This window comes from Danio rerio, chromosome 5 (genome assembly GCF_049306965.1).
Source record: "Danio rerio strain Tuebingen ecotype United States chromosome 5, GRCz12tu, whole genome shotgun sequence".
In the NCBI taxonomy this organism is placed as follows: domain Eukaryota; kingdom Metazoa; phylum Chordata; class Actinopteri; order Cypriniformes; family Danionidae; genus Danio; species Danio rerio.
This window is the reverse complement of record NC_133180.1, coordinates 63,085,267-63,106,579: the sequence shown is the minus strand read 5'-3', so window position 1 is coordinate 63,106,579 and position 21,313 is coordinate 63,085,267. Positions and strand designations below refer to the sequence as shown.

The following is a 21,313-nucleotide window of genomic DNA, read 5'->3' as shown; positions in this document are numbered from 1 at the left end:
GTGAGTGACAATCACACAGTAGAACTATCAAAGACGAGATCTGAGAGAATCGCCGATGAGTCGCCAATGCCTGTGAGATATTTGGTGTGCTAAATATCTGGAGCTGTCAGCGATTCAAATCATGCCATGTGAAAGTTTTTACTGAAAATAACATCAGCAATCGCCTACAGCCAATGAGAGGTTAGCATCCACTGTGTGTGTGTGTGTGTGTACCTGCAGGCCAGCGGGAGGCTGGGGGAGAAGTTAAAAGTGCTCATTTTCTTTTTATTTGGACCCACGAAATGGAAGAAAAACTAGTGGAGGTTTGACAGGACTCAGGAGCAACTGTGTCTGTTTGACGTTTCATACAGAAAGTTAAAAAAGAAATTAATTTATTATCAAGTTAAGTTGAGGAGAAATGACTAATTCCCTTCAAACCCAGGTGAGCAAATATGTACATTTTGTACCCCATTAAAGGCTTCTTTCTCATTATGTAGTTAATAACAAAAGATATACTACGTGTTTTAGGCTGTGAGACGTAGTTTGGACGAAGTTGTCGGCGATTCTTCCTATAGTAAAGTCATGCAATGTGATAGTCCCTGTCTCCGATCCATCTTGCAGTGTAAACAAAGCAGCGAGGAAATGCTAGCCAAGATAGTCAGGCAGTGTGAAAACATCTGTGACACGATTACTTTGAAAATCATGCAGTCTGAACTCGGCATTAATGTGGTTTTCTTTGAAGCTGTTGTTATTGTATATTATTATTATTATTTGATCTTTTTGAGGAAGAATCAAGAGTTTAATTGTATTTTTATGTATATACACACTTTTATGCATTTATATTTAATTTCAATTTTTACCTCCAATGATTATGAAAATATTATAGCTACAAGCAGCAATTATCAGGGCCAAGAATGCAGCCACATCATAAACAAGCAAGGCATGAGCTATAAAATATGCCTGTTTCATTTACATGCATACACATGTTATTTCTCACACGAACACAGCAAACCATTGATTACTGTATGTCTTACAAAAATCAATTCAAAAAGTTTTGGTCATCATTCATTATAGTTTTAAATAGATTTGTGTAATTGAGCAGCCCTACTTTCATCTGGCCATTGGGTCTGATTGTTTCTCACTACAATTGAACTTTTCATTATCGCCTCAACAAACCAAGCTAAGAGAGAAATCATAACAGACCCTAAAACAAGGAGCTGAAACAAAATGAGCTAGGGAGAAAGAATCCTCAAGTGTTTTAAAAATGATTGAATCCTGAGTTAGCCCGCACAGACAAAGACAAATTGAAGCCTTGAATCATCAAACACTTTCCTCATACCAATTGACTGTCACGGATAGCCAGTTCTGTTTGCTTATTGTAAATTATCTTTTACAGAGAGCTGTTCTGAAGTAAAAGTATAATCTGGTTGATCCAGGTTAACCCACAATTGACATTAGCAAAACAAACACTAGAGCTGTACAATATACCGTTTCGACATTATTATCGCAATGTACAAATCCGCAATATTCACATAAAAAAATCAGCAATGTCAATTCAGTTTAACCTCAGTTTTAGTTTATTCGTACTTTATCCCTAGTTAACCAGGAACAACATTGTGAAGTTTAATCTTAATGCAGTGAACATTTTTATTTGCTTGTTTGCTTTGTTTTTAAGACCTATGACTGTAAGATTTAAAGTGTTTCTAAACCATTTGTGTACAAGAAATTATAATATTTTAACCAAGATTAAAGCCCCACTCAGATAACACGATTTTTATTGTCAGTTACAAAAGTCACTATGTCAGATTATGCAAATTGTTTATTTATTTCTTTATTTATTTATTTATTTTTCTTGATAAAATCTTCACTTGTGGGTAACAAATGTGCCATACTACACATTCCTTCACAATCAGTCATCTTGTGACATCTACGATGAGCGTTATTTCCCAAAGCAGTCACAAATGTTGCTATAACGATATTTCTTATCTCAATTTCAATATATTTTTTAATCTTATTTCAATCTCACTGATTCAAGCACTGATGATTGGAGACCACTAATTACTGCATTATTTAAGGGCATTTATTATGAAATGTATAGGATCAAACTTATGATTACTGTTTAATATTAAGATATTTTCTTTGAAATATAAACGTATATTTTCCAGCCATGGGTTTCTTATTAAACACTCTCTCTCTCCTGAACCTGCAACAAATGATACAGAGAAAATGAAAGCACTTAGGCAAGGAAAAATCAGATGCTCAAGACATAATCTTGACATAAACATTTTCATATGTGCACGAAAAGAACCAAGCAGAGCAAGAAAACAAGCCAACTGTCTTAAAAAAGCACCCTGGATATTCCTTGATATCAAAATTCTCTGATTTTTACATGCTGATTAAACTAAAAGCAAGTCATTTGTTGACTCCTGTGAGGACCGTAAAAGCTTTGTCTAAGTCTAAACATTGCTCTGTTTGTTTAAACAGTCTGAAACCTCAGTTTATTGTGGCTCAGCCAATGGTGTAAGTTTGAGGGTTGGGCTATCTGTAATGAGCCATTCAGTGGAGAAACCCAATCGGTCCAGCTAGTGACAGAAAATTTGAGCTTTTCACCTTTTACCTTGCCTTTCAAGGGCAAACATTAGCAATGATTAAACTCATGCTGTACAACATGAGTTCATTCAAAGTTAGATTGGTTTAAAAATAGTCATATGTGATGCAGACTTGTATTTTATCATGTACAATATTTCTGTAATATCGATGTTGTTTAGTATTATTGAGAATAAATATGTTTTTTCTTTATTATTTAACAATTAATTTGTCAATTATTACTTTTGGTTTTTATTTTAAGTAACATTGTTTAACTCTGGTTAAACTTAACAGGTAGTAAATAACAGTTGTATACATGAGCTTAATGACAAATACTTCTAAAAAAACAGATTATTCTGTAGTTCATGTTCATTTCCACAGTTATTAGTTGCATTAATTGACAATAATGAACCGTTTTTGTTAATAGTTAGAGTTTTTGTTTTGATTTTATTGTCTATATTGATTTAATTATTTTATTTCATTTGGAGATGTAGTCATTTTATATTTTTGTTAAAAATAAAACCATAAATTAATACCAGATTTTTTTTTTTTTTTACTTCAAATGAATGGTGCAGAATGTAAGTTTGACACCCAGTGCTTGAACTAGGTATTGCATTCCTTTAATGCTAATATTGTGAGTTTGAATGCCATTCTACATGACATTTATTGCCATACTAATGAAAGCAGCTGCACCTTACCCAAATCAGTGATTCAGCATCTTAATTTAATAATGTTAAAGAGGTTTAATATGTATTAATTACATTATAAACCTTACCATTTTGTTGGAGTGCAGTAAGTGCACTATTCTGTGCTTCTGAATGGCTATATTTAAATTTACGTCGAGTTTCGTCTGGTGCAAACAGCCGAATTGCTCATCACTGCAAATCTTGTCACGTAACGTTTTGTTAGGACACGGGGTTACAGTCTAACCTGCTCATCCAATGTTTATGTTTGTAATATTTATCTTTTTTCTAATTAACAACCACCTCATGTGGAACTCTGAATTTGCGTCTCACTTCAGATGCTGCTGTTGTCCACCGGAGGTTTCATTTTTGTCACGGGCACATGCTTTGGGAGCCTTTCTGAATGACTGAAAGAATGAAATACGTGGTTTTCTATGACGGAATCCTGGGATGCTAAAATATAATTGGCTAAACTGGCATTGGGTGGGTTATCGGAACCAAAACAAAGACAGACATTCCGACACATAACTCACATTTTTAAAGCAGAATATATTTGACTTTAGCATTGTTTTTCAGATAAACACAAATGTTTACTTAGCATGTTTCTTAAATATCTGCAAAAATATTTTGGTATCTTGCTTTAGAAGAGTCAAAAACTTACATAATCATAATCAGTGCTACCTTCAAATAAAACATAAAAAGAATACTTATTGCAGCTAGCTGTGTAAGCAATGTTATCCACTTTGATTTACTTGAACTTGATGTTCTAAATTAAATAAATAAAATTAAATCGAAAACAAAGTTAATTCACACTCTCAATAAAATAATAAATAATTAATAAAAAATGTAAAAGTATCTTGATGCACTAAATAGGTTATCTGAGGAAATTAAGGTCAACTAAATGAGAATGCTAAATGTTTCTCTAACTGTCATAAAATAAGGTATTTTTAATTTATATTGATTTATTTACAATTTTATTTGACTGTAATATCAATTTTTATGCTTTTACATGGTTTACTTTTTTAATAAAAACTGAATAGATGAAGCAGAGAACACTGAAGAATTTGTGACCAAGAATAAAGAAAGTGTAATTGCCCATTCCTTGCTGGATCTTGTACATTCCACAAGTCAAATCAAATCAATTTCACTCTCTCAGTCTCTCTCTCTCTCTCTCTCTCTCTCTCTCTCTCTCTCTCTCTCTCTCTCTCTCTCTCACACACACACACACACACACACACAGCCAAAGTCTATCATGGGATTGCATATTTACTCAGTGACATCAGTTTAAACAGCATTTACCTACACAGTTCATTCCTCAAACAAAGATACACCCAAGTTTGACTTACAACAACTCATGCAGTTCATCCATTCTCATAGTTTTTCACATACTATCAAGTGTGAAGCATACTGATTCAGTAAAGCAGATAATTATATGGCAAATAGTAATGATGATCTTTATCACCACTAAGTGTTAATGATTTACCAGTTGATAAAAAATAACCTGGTTAAGAATAACATACAGATTTTAAGCAATTTTCTAATTAATTTTGTGCAAAATGTTTATATATTTTTAACACTGTTGTATACATTATAATAGGGATGTCCTAATCAGAGTTTTTTTTTTTCTTTGGCCTCGAGTTTGAGTCATTTGATTTTGAGTATCTACCAATACTGAAACTTCTATAAAACATAAAAAAAAAGAATAAAGAAGAGCGAAGAAACAGATCCAGGATGTTTCTTATTTTTAATTTAATTCAATTTAATTAAATAATTTTTTTTTTTTTTTTTAACATTCAACAACTCTGTTAACAAACCGAGCACTTCTGTGAGGTAGCTTGACCATTAATTTATTTATTCATTTTCTTTTTGGCTTAGTCCCTTTATTAATACGCGGTCGCCACGGTGAAATGAACCACCAACTTATACCGCATGTTTTTTTTGCAGTGGATGCCCTTCCAGCTGCAACCCATCTCTGGGAAACATCCACACACACAAACTCATTCACACTTATACACTACGGACAATTTAACTTAGCCAATTCACCTGTACCACATGTCTTTGGACTGTGGGGGAAACCGTAGCATGCAAACTACGCAGGGAAACGCCAGCTGACCCAGCCGAGGCTCGAAAAAGCGACCTTCTTGCTATGAGGTGACAGCATTACCAACTACGCCACTGCGTACATTTAACCAATAGCGTCTCTGCAACGAAGTGATGTCATGCTGCACACGTTACTGTTTCTGTGTGAAGTCAAGAAAGAGGTCCAACTCTGTGCCACCGCATAACTATAGATGTGTTACATCAGTGTTGGGTAAGTTACTAAAAAAGTAATTAATTCCTAATTACTGTGTCTGAAAAGTGACTTATTTACTTAATAAGTGATTTAACTAAATACTTCTTAAAATCCCTATAAACCTTAAGTGGACAAACAATACAAATTAAACTCTGTAAATAATAAATAAATAAATAAAGTCAAACATGAACTAATTTAGCCTTTGAGGTTTCTGAGTCATCTTTATTACATTCTATGAAAAAACATTCCATAATAATTACATACATAATAATTTTTTTTGAAACTTGTTATGTTGTAGTCAAAATTATTCGCCCTCATGTGGTTTTTATTTTATTATTATTATTTTTTTTTTGATAAATATTTTCCAAATTATGTTAAACAGACTCAGGAATCTTTCTTCTGGAGAAAGTCTGATTTGTTTTATTTTGGCTAAAATAAAAGCAGGTTAAATGATTCTAAAACCTGTTTTGAGGTCAACATTATTAGCCACCTTAAGCAATATATTTATTTTTGATTGTCTGCAGAAGAAACTACTGTTATACAATCACTTGCCTAATTACCCTAATTAAGCCTTCGAATAGCACTTTAAGCTAAATACTAGTATCTTGAAAACTATCAAGGTTAATATTATGTACTTTCATCATTCAAGATAAAATAAATCAGTTATTAGAGATGATTTATTAAATCTATTATATTTTGAAAAATCTAAAACAATAAATCTTGTTTTTGTTGAACAGAAATTGGGGGAAAGGCTAACTAATAATTCAGGATGACTAATAATTCTGGCTTCAACTGTATACAGTTATTTTCCTCCCTATAAATAAGGAAAGAGAAATAAATACAATAGAATAAAAATATATAACAAACTGCTTTAAGCATCTTTACTGTAGAAAAACACTTTAGCTACAAAAGTCCTTCATTTAAGAGCAGTGAGGGATTTTCTCCTTTCATTGTTTGATTAATAATGATAAAACAGGCGACAGCAGGAATATTGTGTGCTGCCTGTCACTTTAAGAGCAGCATATCTGATATGGTTCACATGTCTTTTGATTCTTAACTCGTTTGTTTATTACACAAGTGAGGGTTAATATGAATAATCACTAAACACTGTGTTCTGACTTTTGACCATTAAAGCGCTCACATTAAGATGACTTTAGATGTGTGTGTTCTGCTCGTCTCTGAAGGTGAGCGCACACACACAACAGCAAGCTCTCTCTTACACGCTTTTAAAAAAAAATAAATGAATGATTCGAATGCACATCAATGAATGATGCACATCCTGTGCTGCAAACATTACATTACAGTACATGCTTTTAGTCATTTTCACGTGAAACTGAGCTTTGCAGATCAACAAATGTGTACAAGTGGAAAGGGAGTGGTATGTGATAGAATAATCATTTTATCTCAATTAATGTGTTTTCATAATGATTAGAAGTCAAAATCAAAATCGAATTTTCGATTAATTGCACAGCCCTAATATATATATATATATATATATATATATATATATATATATATATATATATATATATATATATATATATATATATATATATATATATATATATATATATACATACATACATACATACATAGATAGATAGATAGATAGATAGATAGATAGATAGATAGATAGATAGATAGATAGATAGATAGATAGATAGATAGATATGTGTGTGTGTTTGTGTGTACGTGTTTTTGTGACATCATGTTACAAATCTGTATAATGACATAGGTATGACACAGGTATTACAAAAAGGATGTGAAATATGAGGATATTGGTGACGTCCTCATTTCTCAAAATGCTTATAAATCCTACAGAATGAGTTTAATCAGAGAGTAAAGCTGCTCCAGTCTCCTGTGATGGTTGGGTTTAGGGGTGAGGTTGGGTAAGGGCAATATAATATACGGTTTGGACAGTATAAAATAAATGGAAACCTATGTAATGTCCCCACTTTTTACAAAAACAAACATGTGTGTGTCTGAGTACTGATCAAAAGGTAACATTTGATTCCAAACGAGTCTGAAACCGCGTGATTGGGCCAGATTTCCGATTACGTAATATATAGTACATTATATATATTTTGTGATGTGTTTATATTTTGTGATGTGGTGTTTGTGAAGTGTTTCCCAATTATTTACAGTTATGAATTGCATTAAAGGACCTTGAACTCTGCTCTGTCGACTCTTGATGTTGAAAATTTAACTCTACAGTTTAACAAAGTGAATTTTATTGACATTTGTTTCTTTGAGATAATATATTGAGAAATAAGTCTGTAAAATAACAAAAAATATACTGGCAGCTTATTACAAAGCTTTTTAGCAGAATATATAACACCAACCCGGACAATATATCACTTTAAAGTATTAAAAATGGTAATAAAAGTAAATTTTTCCAACTTCTTAATCTTAAGAAAAGTTGTTGGAAGAAAGATCATGAACCCATAATGCAATTTAAAAGCATAAATAAATAGGGAAAATCAACAAATGAATCTCAAAATACAGAAAGCTGCTAATTTACTGATATTTATTTACAGTGTCCATGTGCTTTCATGTATACAGTATCATATGCTCATGATGTTGGTGTAACCTCTACAAAAGGACAATAAAAAAACATACTTGTTGACTATTAGATAGATTGCAAAGATTATAAAATTCAATAAACAGATCTACAAAACAACTTCATGTGCCTGATCTGACCCATATTCACTGACGTTATCTAGATATCATGTGCAAACAGTCAACTTTTGTTTTTCCCATTCAAACATGTAATCAGAGTGTTGTGATGTCAAGTAATGACTGCAGTACAAAGACGCTGGTGGGGTGGAGGATGACAGAGACGTGCTGCGCTCTATAAGTACCAGTCACTGCAGAGAATGGCGCCTTGTGGCAGGCCGTTTGTCTGTATTTATGTCATACCAAGCTGAGAGAGAGAGAGACACTGGAAACGCATTATAGGGCGTTGCCATTGTGTCACTCGTTCACACACATAACAGATGTGATGGACTCACGGTCACCGCAGAAGCTTTTGAAAACACACCTCTGTATTTTAGAACTGTTTCTAAAACGGTGCTTTTATTCTTCAAACTGAAATGTTTATTTCACATTTTTATTGTCATATCAGCTTCTCTGATGTCTCTCCAAAAAGCTCATTAGAAACTGAGGCAGGCATTGACAGGGTGAGAGAGCATAGCATACAGATCTAGTGGTAATGATGCAGTAGGTGATTTGCCAAAATGGTGTCAGTTAGCATAACAGCTTTGAAAACACAGACCCTCCCCTGCTGTCTAAAGCTACTTAAAGATGACAGTAGACAACACGCTAGATCATGTCATTCCCCAATTTTTAAACTTCCTAGTGTTTATAATAGAGTGGAGAAACTATGACATCAATTTTTATGCAAAAACCCGAAAGCAAGTTAGCAATTTAGCAGTTCCGGTTCCCTCGTCCCAAAGTCAATGGGTTTTTTCAATGGGATTTCAGTAAAATTGCTTAAATAAGGTTCATTGCTAACACAAACTCAAGATACTTTTATGTTTTATTCTACGACATAAAACACATCAGCTACATCTCACTCTTGATTTTTTAAATCGCTTATGCTTCTTTAAAAAGACGGTACTCTCAAGTTGCTAAATGGTACTACAGGTTGTGTCAGAGTTGCTTGCATTGGGAATTTGTGTTTGTCTGGTATTTAAGTATTTTCATAAATAGTATTTTATAGTTTGTAGTGTTTTTCTAACTGTTCTGACGTCACAGGCGAGCGCCCCGAGGGCACTGTAGTCTGTTAATAGCCTAATGTTAGCTTTTTAGTTCTTGTGTTTGCATTTAAGATCCAAAAGTGCTCAAAGTTATATTTTCGTGTGAGGATTATCCGGCTGGACAAAACTTGTAAGTGGAATGAACTGTGTTTGAACACAGAGCTTATTATTTGCAATCTTCGAAAAGCCTATGGAAAAATCCTTTAGGGATTTTATCGAGGGAACCAGTTTTATGCTAGTAGCCGATTAGACAACAAGATGACTTCATAGTGTCTCCACTCTATACTACAATTCCAAATGAAAAACTGTATTACATCTAGCACTTTTCAATTGTGTAGTTATCAAAAGTTGTCATAATGTGCAATATGTCACGCATGCAAGAATGACTCTTTCACACACTTTGTCCTAAAGCAACTACTGTATGCTTAGTGGTTGGCCGGTGGGATGCAGGAATTACACTTATAACGAAGCCATACTCACATGATTTTTCAGACTGAATAAGACAAAAAAAATCTACATCAGCTTTGCATTCCTAAAAATAGTTTTAAAGCATAGCATTACCTGTCTAAATGAAATACTTCAGCCATTGTGGCATGCTTCCTTCAGCATGCAAAAGTAATTCTAATATTGATTCAGAATTTTAAAAAGTTTTGATTTAGCATTTGTTTTTGCTGCTGTCGCTCTCTGGTGTGCACGTGAAGGCGCGTGTGGATGTGCAAGCGGCGATTCTGACAACTGCGCAGATGTACAAATCTACATTTGTTGACAGACAGTTTAGGCTACTTATCAGAATTATGGGAGTTATTGGCCAGACAAATTTTAATTAGACAAATATTTTAGTCTTCTTTTTAGCCTTCCCCAACATTATCAGACATGCTATAAAAATTTCCTTGCTCTGTTAAACATAATTTAGGAAACATTTAAAAAAGAAAAAAATTCAAAGGGGGGCTAATAATTCTGACTTCAACTGTATACATTTAGATCATTTAATTTAATCATTACTATTGGAACTATTGGAATGTGAAGAGACTTTCAACCAGCACAACAAAAGTTTTTATGAAGATCAACTACTGCACTTTTAATGAGTTAATATTGAAACCCTAAAAAAAGTCTTTACAGGAAAGAAGACTTTTCACTCTTTCTTCGCCAGCATGTCTTTTTTTTTTTGCCAGCCATCATCAGCTTTTTTTTATTATTTTCACCCAAAGTTGATGGCCCCTGGAATATTTTCTGCTTGGAATCTTTTAAGCATAATATATATCAAAATAAAGAACCAGGCCTCTGCTTTTAAATAAAAAAAGTATTTTCATTTACCACTATCTTCATGTTTTCATATTGTATTGCCTCTTGAATGAAAATCGGTTTCATTAAATACACAACCTTTTGGACAAAACAGAGAAAACTCCTATTTTTTACAGTACAATTTCAAGATATATAGTATATAATATAGTGTGCTTGTATGTGTGTTTACATTTGTTAAAACACATATATAGCGTCATCCAGATATACATGGATACAGGTCATTTTGGTGTGGTTGAGCCCTGTTAAAGAAAGGACTAAAGAAAAGCCAAATAAAGAAGGAAAGTTGTATACCTGTTCATTTTTACACACAATCTGATCTGCCTTACTCTTCTGCCTATAGGCGCCGTTTTAAAATCACCTTGCATAAGCGCTAATTAGTTTTTCTTTTTTTGTGTGTGTGTAATTTGATGCAAACATTATATAATTCAAAATATAGCTTTATAAATCAAGATCAAAAATCAAGATACTAAAATATTTGCTAATGTTGACCATCCTCTATACAGTATTTGTTTTTCTACTAAAGTTGCATTTGCTCAGTCAAGTTCATAAGATTATCCTTAGCAATATCATATTTTTTAAATGATTTTTTTGTAACATGGGGGAACTAAAATAAAGTAGTATTTACAATATATATATATATATATATATATATATATATATATATATATATATATATATATATATATATATATATATATATATATWTWTATATATATATATATATATATATATATATATATATATATATAAACATTTATTTAATTTACTGCTTTCAAACTGTTTAAGAATATAATAATATTGACCTATAAAAAAACAAAATTTTTGATATCCAAACATTTCAGTCTGAATCAGATCAAGACTTTTATCTTCTTTATTTCTAGAATTAGATGCCTATATTGTGTGTTCACAGACATAAAACACAATATCCTGTTTCATGTCAGCTCTTATGGCATACGGTCTATGAGTTCACTTATCCCGCCCCATGCAGTCATTAATCTATGTCGATCAGCACTGACGTACATCGATGAATCTTTAAATTTTACGAATTGCATTACACAATTCAACCTGTCCATTATCTGCCAGGGGAAAAGTAGCATCCCTGCTACTCGTCAGTGAGCAGTCGCAGACCCTCCCAGAGCCTGTGTGAGTGTGTGTGTGTGTGTGTTTGTGTGTGTTTGTGTGTGTGTGTGTGTGTGTGTGTGTGTGTGTGGTCAGTCAGGGAGTACCACCTGCTCGAACACCATCACACCATCCAGAGCTGTCTCACTCCTCTCCTCCTGGTGCTGATCCACTAAAGATTGTTTTTCCTTGCGAGTTGACACACAGCCAGGGAAGCGTTCAGCCATCTGGACAGTTCATATGTACAATTACTTGTGTCATATATTAGTTTGCGCAAGTGACAAGTGCTGTCCGATTAAATGCTATTAGATCCCATAATGGCTGCTATTACTTTACTGAAGACTAGGGATTTGTAGAAGAAAACCTTAATCTTAGATGGAATCCCCTTGCATATTTAAGCAGGTGTGTTCCCTAAAGCATCATTAGTCAACTGTTGTTCCAAGTTTAACATCGTTCAGTGATTAGTGATTGTGTTTCCCATAGTTCTAATGAACATTCAAAAAAAAAAGCATTGAAAACTTGAATTGCAAAGTGGATTGAATAAATGTCTATACCGTTTCTCTTGATTAAAAAAATATTGCTAATATTTGCAGCATGAATATACTAATATTAGCACTGACAGTGATTCTTCAATTCTGTTGCAGATTTTGGCTTTGGGAACTTTTTCCGTCCAGGGGAACCCCTGACAACTTGGTGCGGCAGCCCCCCTTATGCAGCTCCAGAGGTGTTTGAGGGGCAACAGTATGAGGGTCCACAATTGGACATCTGGGTGAGAGCATTGGTGTAGTGATAAAGTTTTTTTGGGGGGGGGCTTTTATTATGAATATATCATATTTAGCATGTAGAGCAGGGGTGTCAAAGAAGCTTTGTTGTGATAAAGCTATGACTTAAAAAATATATTTAATTTTATCAATATTACAATACACACCGCTACATCAAGGGTGCAGGGGTGTAATCTCAGAGCCTGGAGGGCCAGAGCCTTGCACAGTTTAGCTCCAACCCTGCTTCAACACATCTAGCTGTAGGTTTTAAAAAAGCCTGAAAAACTCAATTAGTGTGATCCAGTGTGTTTAATTAGGGTTGGAACTAAGCTGTGCAGAGCTGCGGCCCTCCAGGCTGTGAGTTTAACACCCCTGCACCCCTGATGTACAGCCATGTATGGTAACTTTGATTGACATTGATTTAAAAAAAAAAGGATTTATAAAGTCACAGCTTTATCCCTATACACATACAGTAGCTCACTCATGTAAATCACTTTATACTATAAAAGTTTGGTTAAAATGGAAACAACTTGTGAATTGTTCTTTTAAAAAATCAAGTTCTAGGCATGAGACGATAACCATTTTCAGGGTTTACCATGGTTTGGAAAAGTCATGGTTTTAAAACCGGCAAAACTGTATGTTATACCATTCCTACAGTACTGTATATGTACAGTTTTTTAATTATTATTTATCTACATGTTTTTTCCAACTATTTTATGTAGTTTTTTTAGGGCAACAGTATCTTTAGCTGAAAAGGACCCTCTACATCAAAAGCTACTGTTCTAAAATGTTTTAAATGTTTCTTAAAATAAAAAATTATTGTGTTCAATGGGGGAAATGTTTTTTTTTTTTTTACCCAGACATTTAAAAACAACATATGAAAATGCTATTTATATTAAGAATAGGGCAATTTTTTTTTGCCCAAACTGATTATTTGAAATTATTTGTTTTCGTTTTTTTGATTGAAAGTTTAAAACTAAAAGTACATTCCATAATGAAAGGCACTTTTGGACAAGGGCTGTTATAAAACCATCATATAAACCAGTCATATAAAGCCATATGTGCTGTATAGTAAAACTGAACTGTTTGATTGTTTGTATTATTGCAAAATGTAAAGTAATTATCATTAAACTCTAAACTGCTAAATGCAACTACACTACCTGTCAAAAGTCCTGTCAACGATCCCAGTTGTCAGAGCAACACATAATAACTTGACTTAGTTGATCATTTGGAAAAGTGTAAGAAGTTGATTTTTTCAGATGAATCATCTGTTTAACTGCATCTTAATCATCACAAATACTGCAGAAGACCTATCGGAACCCGCATGGACCCAAGATTCTCACAGATATCAGTCAAATATGGTGAAGGAAAAATCATGGTTGGGGTTACATTCAGTATGGGGGTGTGCGAAAGAGTGGATGCAACATCAACAGCCTGAGGTATCAAGACATTTGTGCTGCCCATTACATTACAAACCACAGGAGAGGGCAAACTCTTCAGCAGGAGAACTCTCCTTCTCATACTTCAGCCTTCACATCAAAGTTCCTGAAAGCAAAGAAGGTCAGGGTGCTCCAGGATTGGCCACCCCAGTCACCAGACATGAACATAATTGAGCAAGTCTGTGGTAAATAAAGGAGACATTGAAGATGGAGTCCTGCAAGAACGTTTTCTTTGCCATTCCAGATGACTTTGTTAATAAGTTGTTTGAGTCATTGCAGAGATGTATGGATGCAGTCCTCCAAGCTCATGGGAGTCATACACAATATTCTTTTTCCATTGCACCATGACTTTATATTCCTTACTGTACATTATTTCTGTTAAGTGACAAAACTTTTGTCTAAACAAAGTCAGACCTTATTGACCTAATGAAATTAATAAAGAAATGTTCATATTTTATTTTGATAAAATAAGCGTAATCTAGAGGCCTTTGACTTTCATATAAGCCATTTCTGATACCAAATGAGCAACTAGAAGTCAAGTTATTATTTTTTGTTCCTAAAACTTGGATAGGCGACAAGACTTTTGTCAGGTAGTGTATACGGCATGAGGATATAAAGATATTCTAAACATTAACATCATGATTTTCTGTAAAACCGCTTTGCAACTATGTGTATTATGAAATGTACAATACAAATAAGTTTGAATTGAAACCATTTCTTTTTTAAGCAGGTTCTCATGCAGGTTGTTTTGCTGTTTGATACATGTATTCATAATCTTATTTTGGAATGTCAGATTAATATGTATTCACTCTAGACAGCTGACAAAAGTCTTGCCAGTTTTTGGTTGTTTTCTGTCAGTCAGTACAGAGAGTTGCATCAGCAACTAATGGCAATTCAACTGATTGAAAATATAATTATTATTTCCGATATTGTGTGTGGGTGGTCATTTATGTCAGTTCCTAGGCAGAGTTTTATGTTTACGGATTGATTTTCTGTCCGTGTGTATGTGTGTCATGCAGAGTATGGGGGTGGTTTTGTACGTGTTAGTGTGCGGCGCTCTTCCATTTGATGGCCCTAGCCTTCCTGTCCTCAGACAGAGGGTCCTTGAGGGTCGTTTCCGCATCCCATACTTCATGAGCGAGGGTGAGCAAATCACAATACCACAATTTCATGACTGTTCACACAATTCCAAAGTTGCTATGAAGGCAATAGTCATTTAATAGCCATCCTGTGTCACAAACTCCCCTTTCAGACTGCGAGCACCTGATCAGGAAGATGTTGGTTCTAGATCCAGCCAGGCGTTTGTCTCTGAGTCAGATTAAAGAGCATCGATGGATGGTGCAGGAGGTCCCGTCCCAGCGGCCTGTGCTCTACAGACAGGGTTTGCCCTGTGAAAGTAAATCAGGTTTGGGGGAGCACAGTGAGCAAGTGCTTCGCCTCATGCACAGCCTGGGAATTGACCAGCAGAAGACCATTGAGGTCAGTTTATCAGCTTTTACTTAGTTGGCTCAATTCCTGAATTTTAGCTGCTTTTGAATTAAAGCTGCAAAGAGGATGAAGAACTGTTATAATCTTTTGAGTTTAGCTAAGTAAAATTAAACTGCAAAGTAGTAAGTCTTTACAGGTTTTTGTTGTATTTGATAACATCTGTCAGTGTTGGTTAAAGAATATTTCAGACAGGGTCTATAACACAAAGCATTATTGAATGCAGGACAGGCTGCAGAATAATTTATTCATTCAAATGAATTCATTCATTTTCTTTTCAGCTTAGTCTCTTTGTTAATTCATGGTCGCCACAGCGGAATGAACCGCCAACTTATCCATCACGTTTTTACGCAGCGGATGCCCTTCCAGCCACAACCCATCTCTGGGAAATCAAACAACTGACTTAAAAAAAATTTAATTTCTGCTATTAAATATGCTCCAAACTCCTGATATCATTTATAATCATAAATCCATATACAGCAACGGTCCACAAAAGACATCCAAAAAATTTCCATGTGACTTCAGTGGTTCAACTGTAATCACATGAAGCTCCAAGAACATATTTGTACACCAGAAACTGTAAAAAGGACTTTGTATACCTATTTCTTCTGCATCAGATTAGTGTTTGTGTGTTTACAACAAGCAATATTGCATGTCCTGCTGCTGACTGTAATTGGAAATATATCGTACTGCCCATAGTAAATGCTCACCCTGACCTGTTGCATAAGAGAAGAATAAGGGGAACAAAATCATTTTTAACATATGTTTACAAAAAAGTGTTGTAAGATTATTTTGCTTACCCCATTGGCAGATTATTTAGCTTGTTTAAAGGGAAAACTAACTTCAATTTGGCATATTATTTCTTAAATACAATATAAAAAACAGAACAAGACAAAAAAAATCTAAGAAAAGCATTTTTGCTGGAATGGATGGATGGATGGATGGATGGATGGATGGATGGATGGATGGATGGATGGATGGATGGATAAAAAGATGGATAGGTGTATGAAAGGATGGATGGATGGATGGATGGATGGATGGATGGATGGATGGATGAAAAGATGGATGGGTGGATGAAAGGATGCATGGATGGATGAAAGGATGGATGGATGAAAAGATGGATGGGTGGATGAAAGGGTGGATGGGTGGATGAAAGGATGCATGGATGGATGAAAGGATGGATGGATGAAAGGATGGATGGGTGCATGAAAGGGTGGATGGATGGATGAAAGGATGGATGGATGAAAGGATGGATGGATGGTGATGGATGGATAAATTGGATAGATAGATTAAATTGAAATGTCCTGTGGATGAATCCAGCTGAATCCTTCAATTGTGAACTCTTCATTTTGTTTGTTTGTTTGTTTGTTTCTAAAAATAATTTCTCCCCAGAACTGCAAATTTGATTTTCCCTGAGAGCAGCCTTTCAGATTATTTTCAAAACGTCCTTGTAAAAACTCAACATTGCTGCTGTTCCCTTTCCGCTCTCTCTCTCTTCAAAAACTCTCGTCTCTCCCGTCACAGTCTCTCCAGAACAAAAGCTATAACCACTTTGCTGCTATCTACTACCTGCTGGTGGAGCGGTTGAAGGCGCATCGCAGCAGTTTCCCTGTGGAACAGCGTTTGCACGCCAGCCAGCGCCGCCCCAGCACCGTCGCCGAGCAGACTGTTGTCAAGGTAACCCCATCTGTGAAGTCTACCCAGACATATTGAAACGGCGTTAGTATAAAAATGTAAATATTGGAATCCAGAGGAATAAAATCTGTAATCCAGCCATCAATCGCTCAGTTTAACTTCCACGACCACATGCTGGGGGTTCATTGCTTTTATACTGAGAGACCTTTAAGGAGAACTTTTTAGATGAGAAAATCCTGCAGTATGAGATTGTAATTCCATGGTGCTATGATATACAGTTGAAGTCAGAATTATTATCTCTCCTGAATTATTAGCCCCTGCTGCATATTTTTTTCCTCAATTTTTGTTTACATAATAGTTTTAATAACTCATTTCTAATAACTGATGTATTTTACCTTAGCCATGATGACAGTAAATAATATTTGACTAGATATTTTTCTAGATTCTAGTATTCAGCTTAAAGTGACATTTAAAGGCTTAACTGGGGTAACTGGGCAGGTTTGTTCTGTAGACAATCAAAAAAAAAATCCTTAAGGGGGCAAATAATTTTGACCTTAAAATGTTTTTTTTTTAAATTTAAAACCGTTTTTATTCTAGCCAAAATAGAACAAATTAGACTTTCTGTATAAAATATTAAAGGAAATACTGTGAAAAAGTCCTCGCTCTGTTAAACATCATTCCAAGTCCCGTCTTTTTTCTGCTAAAAAGCATATGCTGTTACAGTCATTGAAAGACCAGATTTGTATTTAATAGGAAGTTTATGTAAATTATATTTTACTAGTAAATTATATTTTACTAGATATTTTTCAAGACACTTCTATACAGCTTAAAGTGACATTTAAAGGCTTAAGTAGGTTAATTTGGTTAACTAGGCAGGTTAGGGGAATTAGGCAAGTGATTGTATAACAATGGTTTGTTCTGTAGACTATCGAAAAAATATAGCTTAAAGGGGCTAATAATTTTGACCTTAAAATGTTTTTTTTTATTATTAAAAACGGCTTTTATTCTAGCCAAAATAAAACAAATAAGACCTGGAATGCATGCTATAGATCAAAGCCTGACATGGCTGCTAGCCATGACATGAAAACTGGCCCAAAGACTGGCCATAGGACATAAAAATTCAGACCCGGACAGGCTCATGTTCAAATGCAGGGCTCTAATAATCACCCTATGGTAGTAATAGTCAAATGAGATAAAGTACTTAAATCACAGCGCCATCCAAATAACAGTAACAATAATTTAAATAGTAATGAATATTTTTTTTATTTTATATGAGTGCTATCTTATTTCACTAACAGTTATATTTACTGTACTGTGATATTCTTATGTGCCTACAGACAATTGCGGTTCCCTCTCAAGCGGGCGTCCCCCCTCAGGCAGCGCGTCAACTGCGTTCACCTGTTTTGCTGCAGTCCACCGCAGAAACCTTTACCTTCCCACAAAGCCCTGCTTCCCCAGATCAGACGCTCATGGAGGAAGACGTGGCTACTCCTAAGGTCAGTTACGGTCAAAACAAGGAGTTATTAAATGGATTCTTCCTGCACAGAGAGGAATCTCTCATTCTCCTTTCGGGCTTGAGGCTGTATTTCATAAGCTCTGCCTGCATGTTTTAAATAGCAGCGTTACTCATTGGCGCTGCTGTATGACGGCAGTAAGAGCTTTTGTCTGCAGCGTGTGAAGTTCCTCTGCCTGCGTGTCAGCCTGATCTCCTCCTCATTACTCACCCGCAGAATCGCAGCAGCCTCCTAAAATAACACCTGCATATATATTTATTAATAATACAAAAAAAAATAAAAAGCGCTCTATGATTTGAGCGCCGGGTGTCAACGCTGGGGCTTTGCGTCAGTGTAGGTTTCTCAAGCGCTTCTTGCTTCTCATTCATAAATGAATGAGTCAGAACAGAGGCAGCAGAATTGATATGATATCTGAGGCCAGGCGATACGGCATGTACTGCACAACACCAGGAATGTGTCAAATGGCAGAGATTTTTTTCTACCATTTATGCCGTGGAAGAGTGTGTGGCCCTCAGAGGTGTTCATACTTAAGAGCCATGAAGGAATGTGACACATTGAAATGTGTGTTTTGTGGTATTTAATCCATGTCAAGTAGCTTTGAGGCCACATACAGTCTAAACTATTAGCCCCCCTGTAAATTTTCCCCAATTTCTGTTTAACAGAGAGAAGATTTTTTTTTCCAACTAATTTCTAAACATAATTTTTAATAACCATATTTATTATTATTATTATTATTATTATTATTATTATTATTATTATTATTATATTATTATAACAATATTTAATAATAATAATTTAATTTCTAATAACTGACTTGGTCATTATGACAGATCATGTTTACTAGATATTAAAGGGCCTGCTTAAACGGCAGTTTAAAGGCTTAACTAGATTAGAGTAATTAGGCAAGTATGAACACCTCTGAGGGCCACACACTCTTCCACAGCATAAATGGTAGAAAAAAATCTCTGCCATTTGACATTAGACAAAGTTAGAGTAATTAGGCAAATCATTGTATTGTATTAACAGTTGTTTTTACTGTTGACATTAGAAGAAAAAATATGGGGCTTAATGGGACAAATAACACTGACCTTAAAATGGTTTTAAAAACTGCTTTAATTCTAGCTGAAATAAAACAAAAAAGAATTTCTTCAGAAGATAAAATATTATCAGACATACTGTGATAAATTCCTTGCTCTATTAAATGTCTTTTGGGAAATATTTTAAAAAGAAAAAGAAATTACAGGAGGGCTAATTATTGTAATGGTGTTCATAATATCAATTATCATTAAATATGCAGTTATTTCACTTAATTCATGCAATAATTGCAATACTACAACAATAAAATTAACAGCTGGATAATGTACTTATTTTGTTCCTTAAAGGTGTGGTCCAGAGTGTATTTTTTTAAGGCTTGGTTGTGAAAACGAATGTCATTTCCTAGTTCCTCCGAAAGGCCTGCCCTCAAGAGGCTCTGATTGGTCAGCTAACATAATGTGCTGTAATTAACGGATCAACTCTACGTTACCAGGAAAAGCGTAAACGCCCCTACAAGCATGTGCTTTTGCATGTAGAGTAGTGCCTTAGTTCAGTCAGAGTACCTGTTAGCTGTATCAGACAGAAAATAAAGAGGTCACAGCTGAACCTCATGCATGCTCTCTGAAATAAAACCTAACTAGTGTCTTTTACATGTATATTCGCAAAGCATGTGCAAGTAATATGAAACGTTCACATATCTTTTGCGAGTTCCTTATTTAAGATGTAGAACGCAAAGCGAGTGCATAGAGGGACACTGCGGCGCTGCTGAAGATTTTGGTGTTTACAGGGGTTTGACAGATGAATATAGATTTGTAGCTAAATTGTTAACGGTGCCAAACTGCATTTCCCATTGTTTACATATTTGTTTTACGTCCTCACTACAACTTACCGGTAGCGCTAGAAACTATGCATGTAATAAATCAATTTCAACAAATAAAAAATACTTGCAGGTTTTGGCGCTCAATTCACATCTTTTGCTATTATGGTTGGAGCTGCTCCTTCTTTGAGGAGTTTTTACCTGAATATTGGACTGAACTGCGAGAGATTCTGAAAGCTGTGCTTTGCCAAATGCTAGAGCTATATATTTTTTATAATTTACTGGAATATAATTCAAATTTAATTGTAAGCTCTTCTCTCTTTGTGTCATGTCAGAACATGCTCTTTGGAATGTGTCATTTTAGTGTTCTTTGCTACATTACAGCATTGCAGCAACTCTTGCCATGCCCCTTCGCTGTGCTGGAGGGGCAAAATTTGTTCGCTGTAGGCTTTGCTAAGCTAACTTTGCAAAAGCCAATGTCTCCCTTAGCATTGAACTTTGAGTGTATTACATTAGGAGATGTTGTTTATATTCACACAGCTACATTTCACATCAACTAAAGTTTAAATATGATATCGTCGTGGACCACCCCCTTAAATGTTCAATGAAATTAACTTACTTCATTTCATTTAATTAAAGTAAAATAAAAATTATGCATTGTCCAAATAATTTATATAATTGTAATTATTAAAAACTATCAGGATTCTATCAGGGTGGAGAACTTATGACAATCTTCATACTTATGACAATATGAAGACTTCAGATGCAAAAAAAAAAAAGCATTTTTCTCAGGTTCCTGTGTGTAGATTTGATTTTCACATGTATGACAAAAACAACGGTTCTTTTCATTCTTTTTAAAGTTTAAATACTAAACATAAACATATGAGGCTAACTAAAAAGTAATTTT

General features: G+C 34.6%; 1 protein-coding gene across 3 annotated transcripts in view; it reads left to right on the top strand.

The window, feature by feature from the left end:
• Nucleotides 1-21,313, top strand: part of sik2a (salt-inducible kinase 2a) — a 65,013-nt gene that overhangs the window by 22,110 nt on the left and 21,590 nt on the right. For 2 of the 3 annotated variants that reach the window (XM_068221053.2, NM_001327944.1), the window contains 5 exon segments: nucleotides 12,365-12,489; nucleotides 14,940-15,063; nucleotides 15,173-15,399; nucleotides 16,930-17,082; nucleotides 18,378-18,536. In XM_068221053.2, coding sequence (XP_068077154.2) covers nucleotides 12,365-12,489; nucleotides 14,940-15,063; nucleotides 15,173-15,399; nucleotides 16,930-17,082; nucleotides 18,378-18,536 — 788 coding nt within the window. 3 annotated transcript variants of the gene reach the window in all.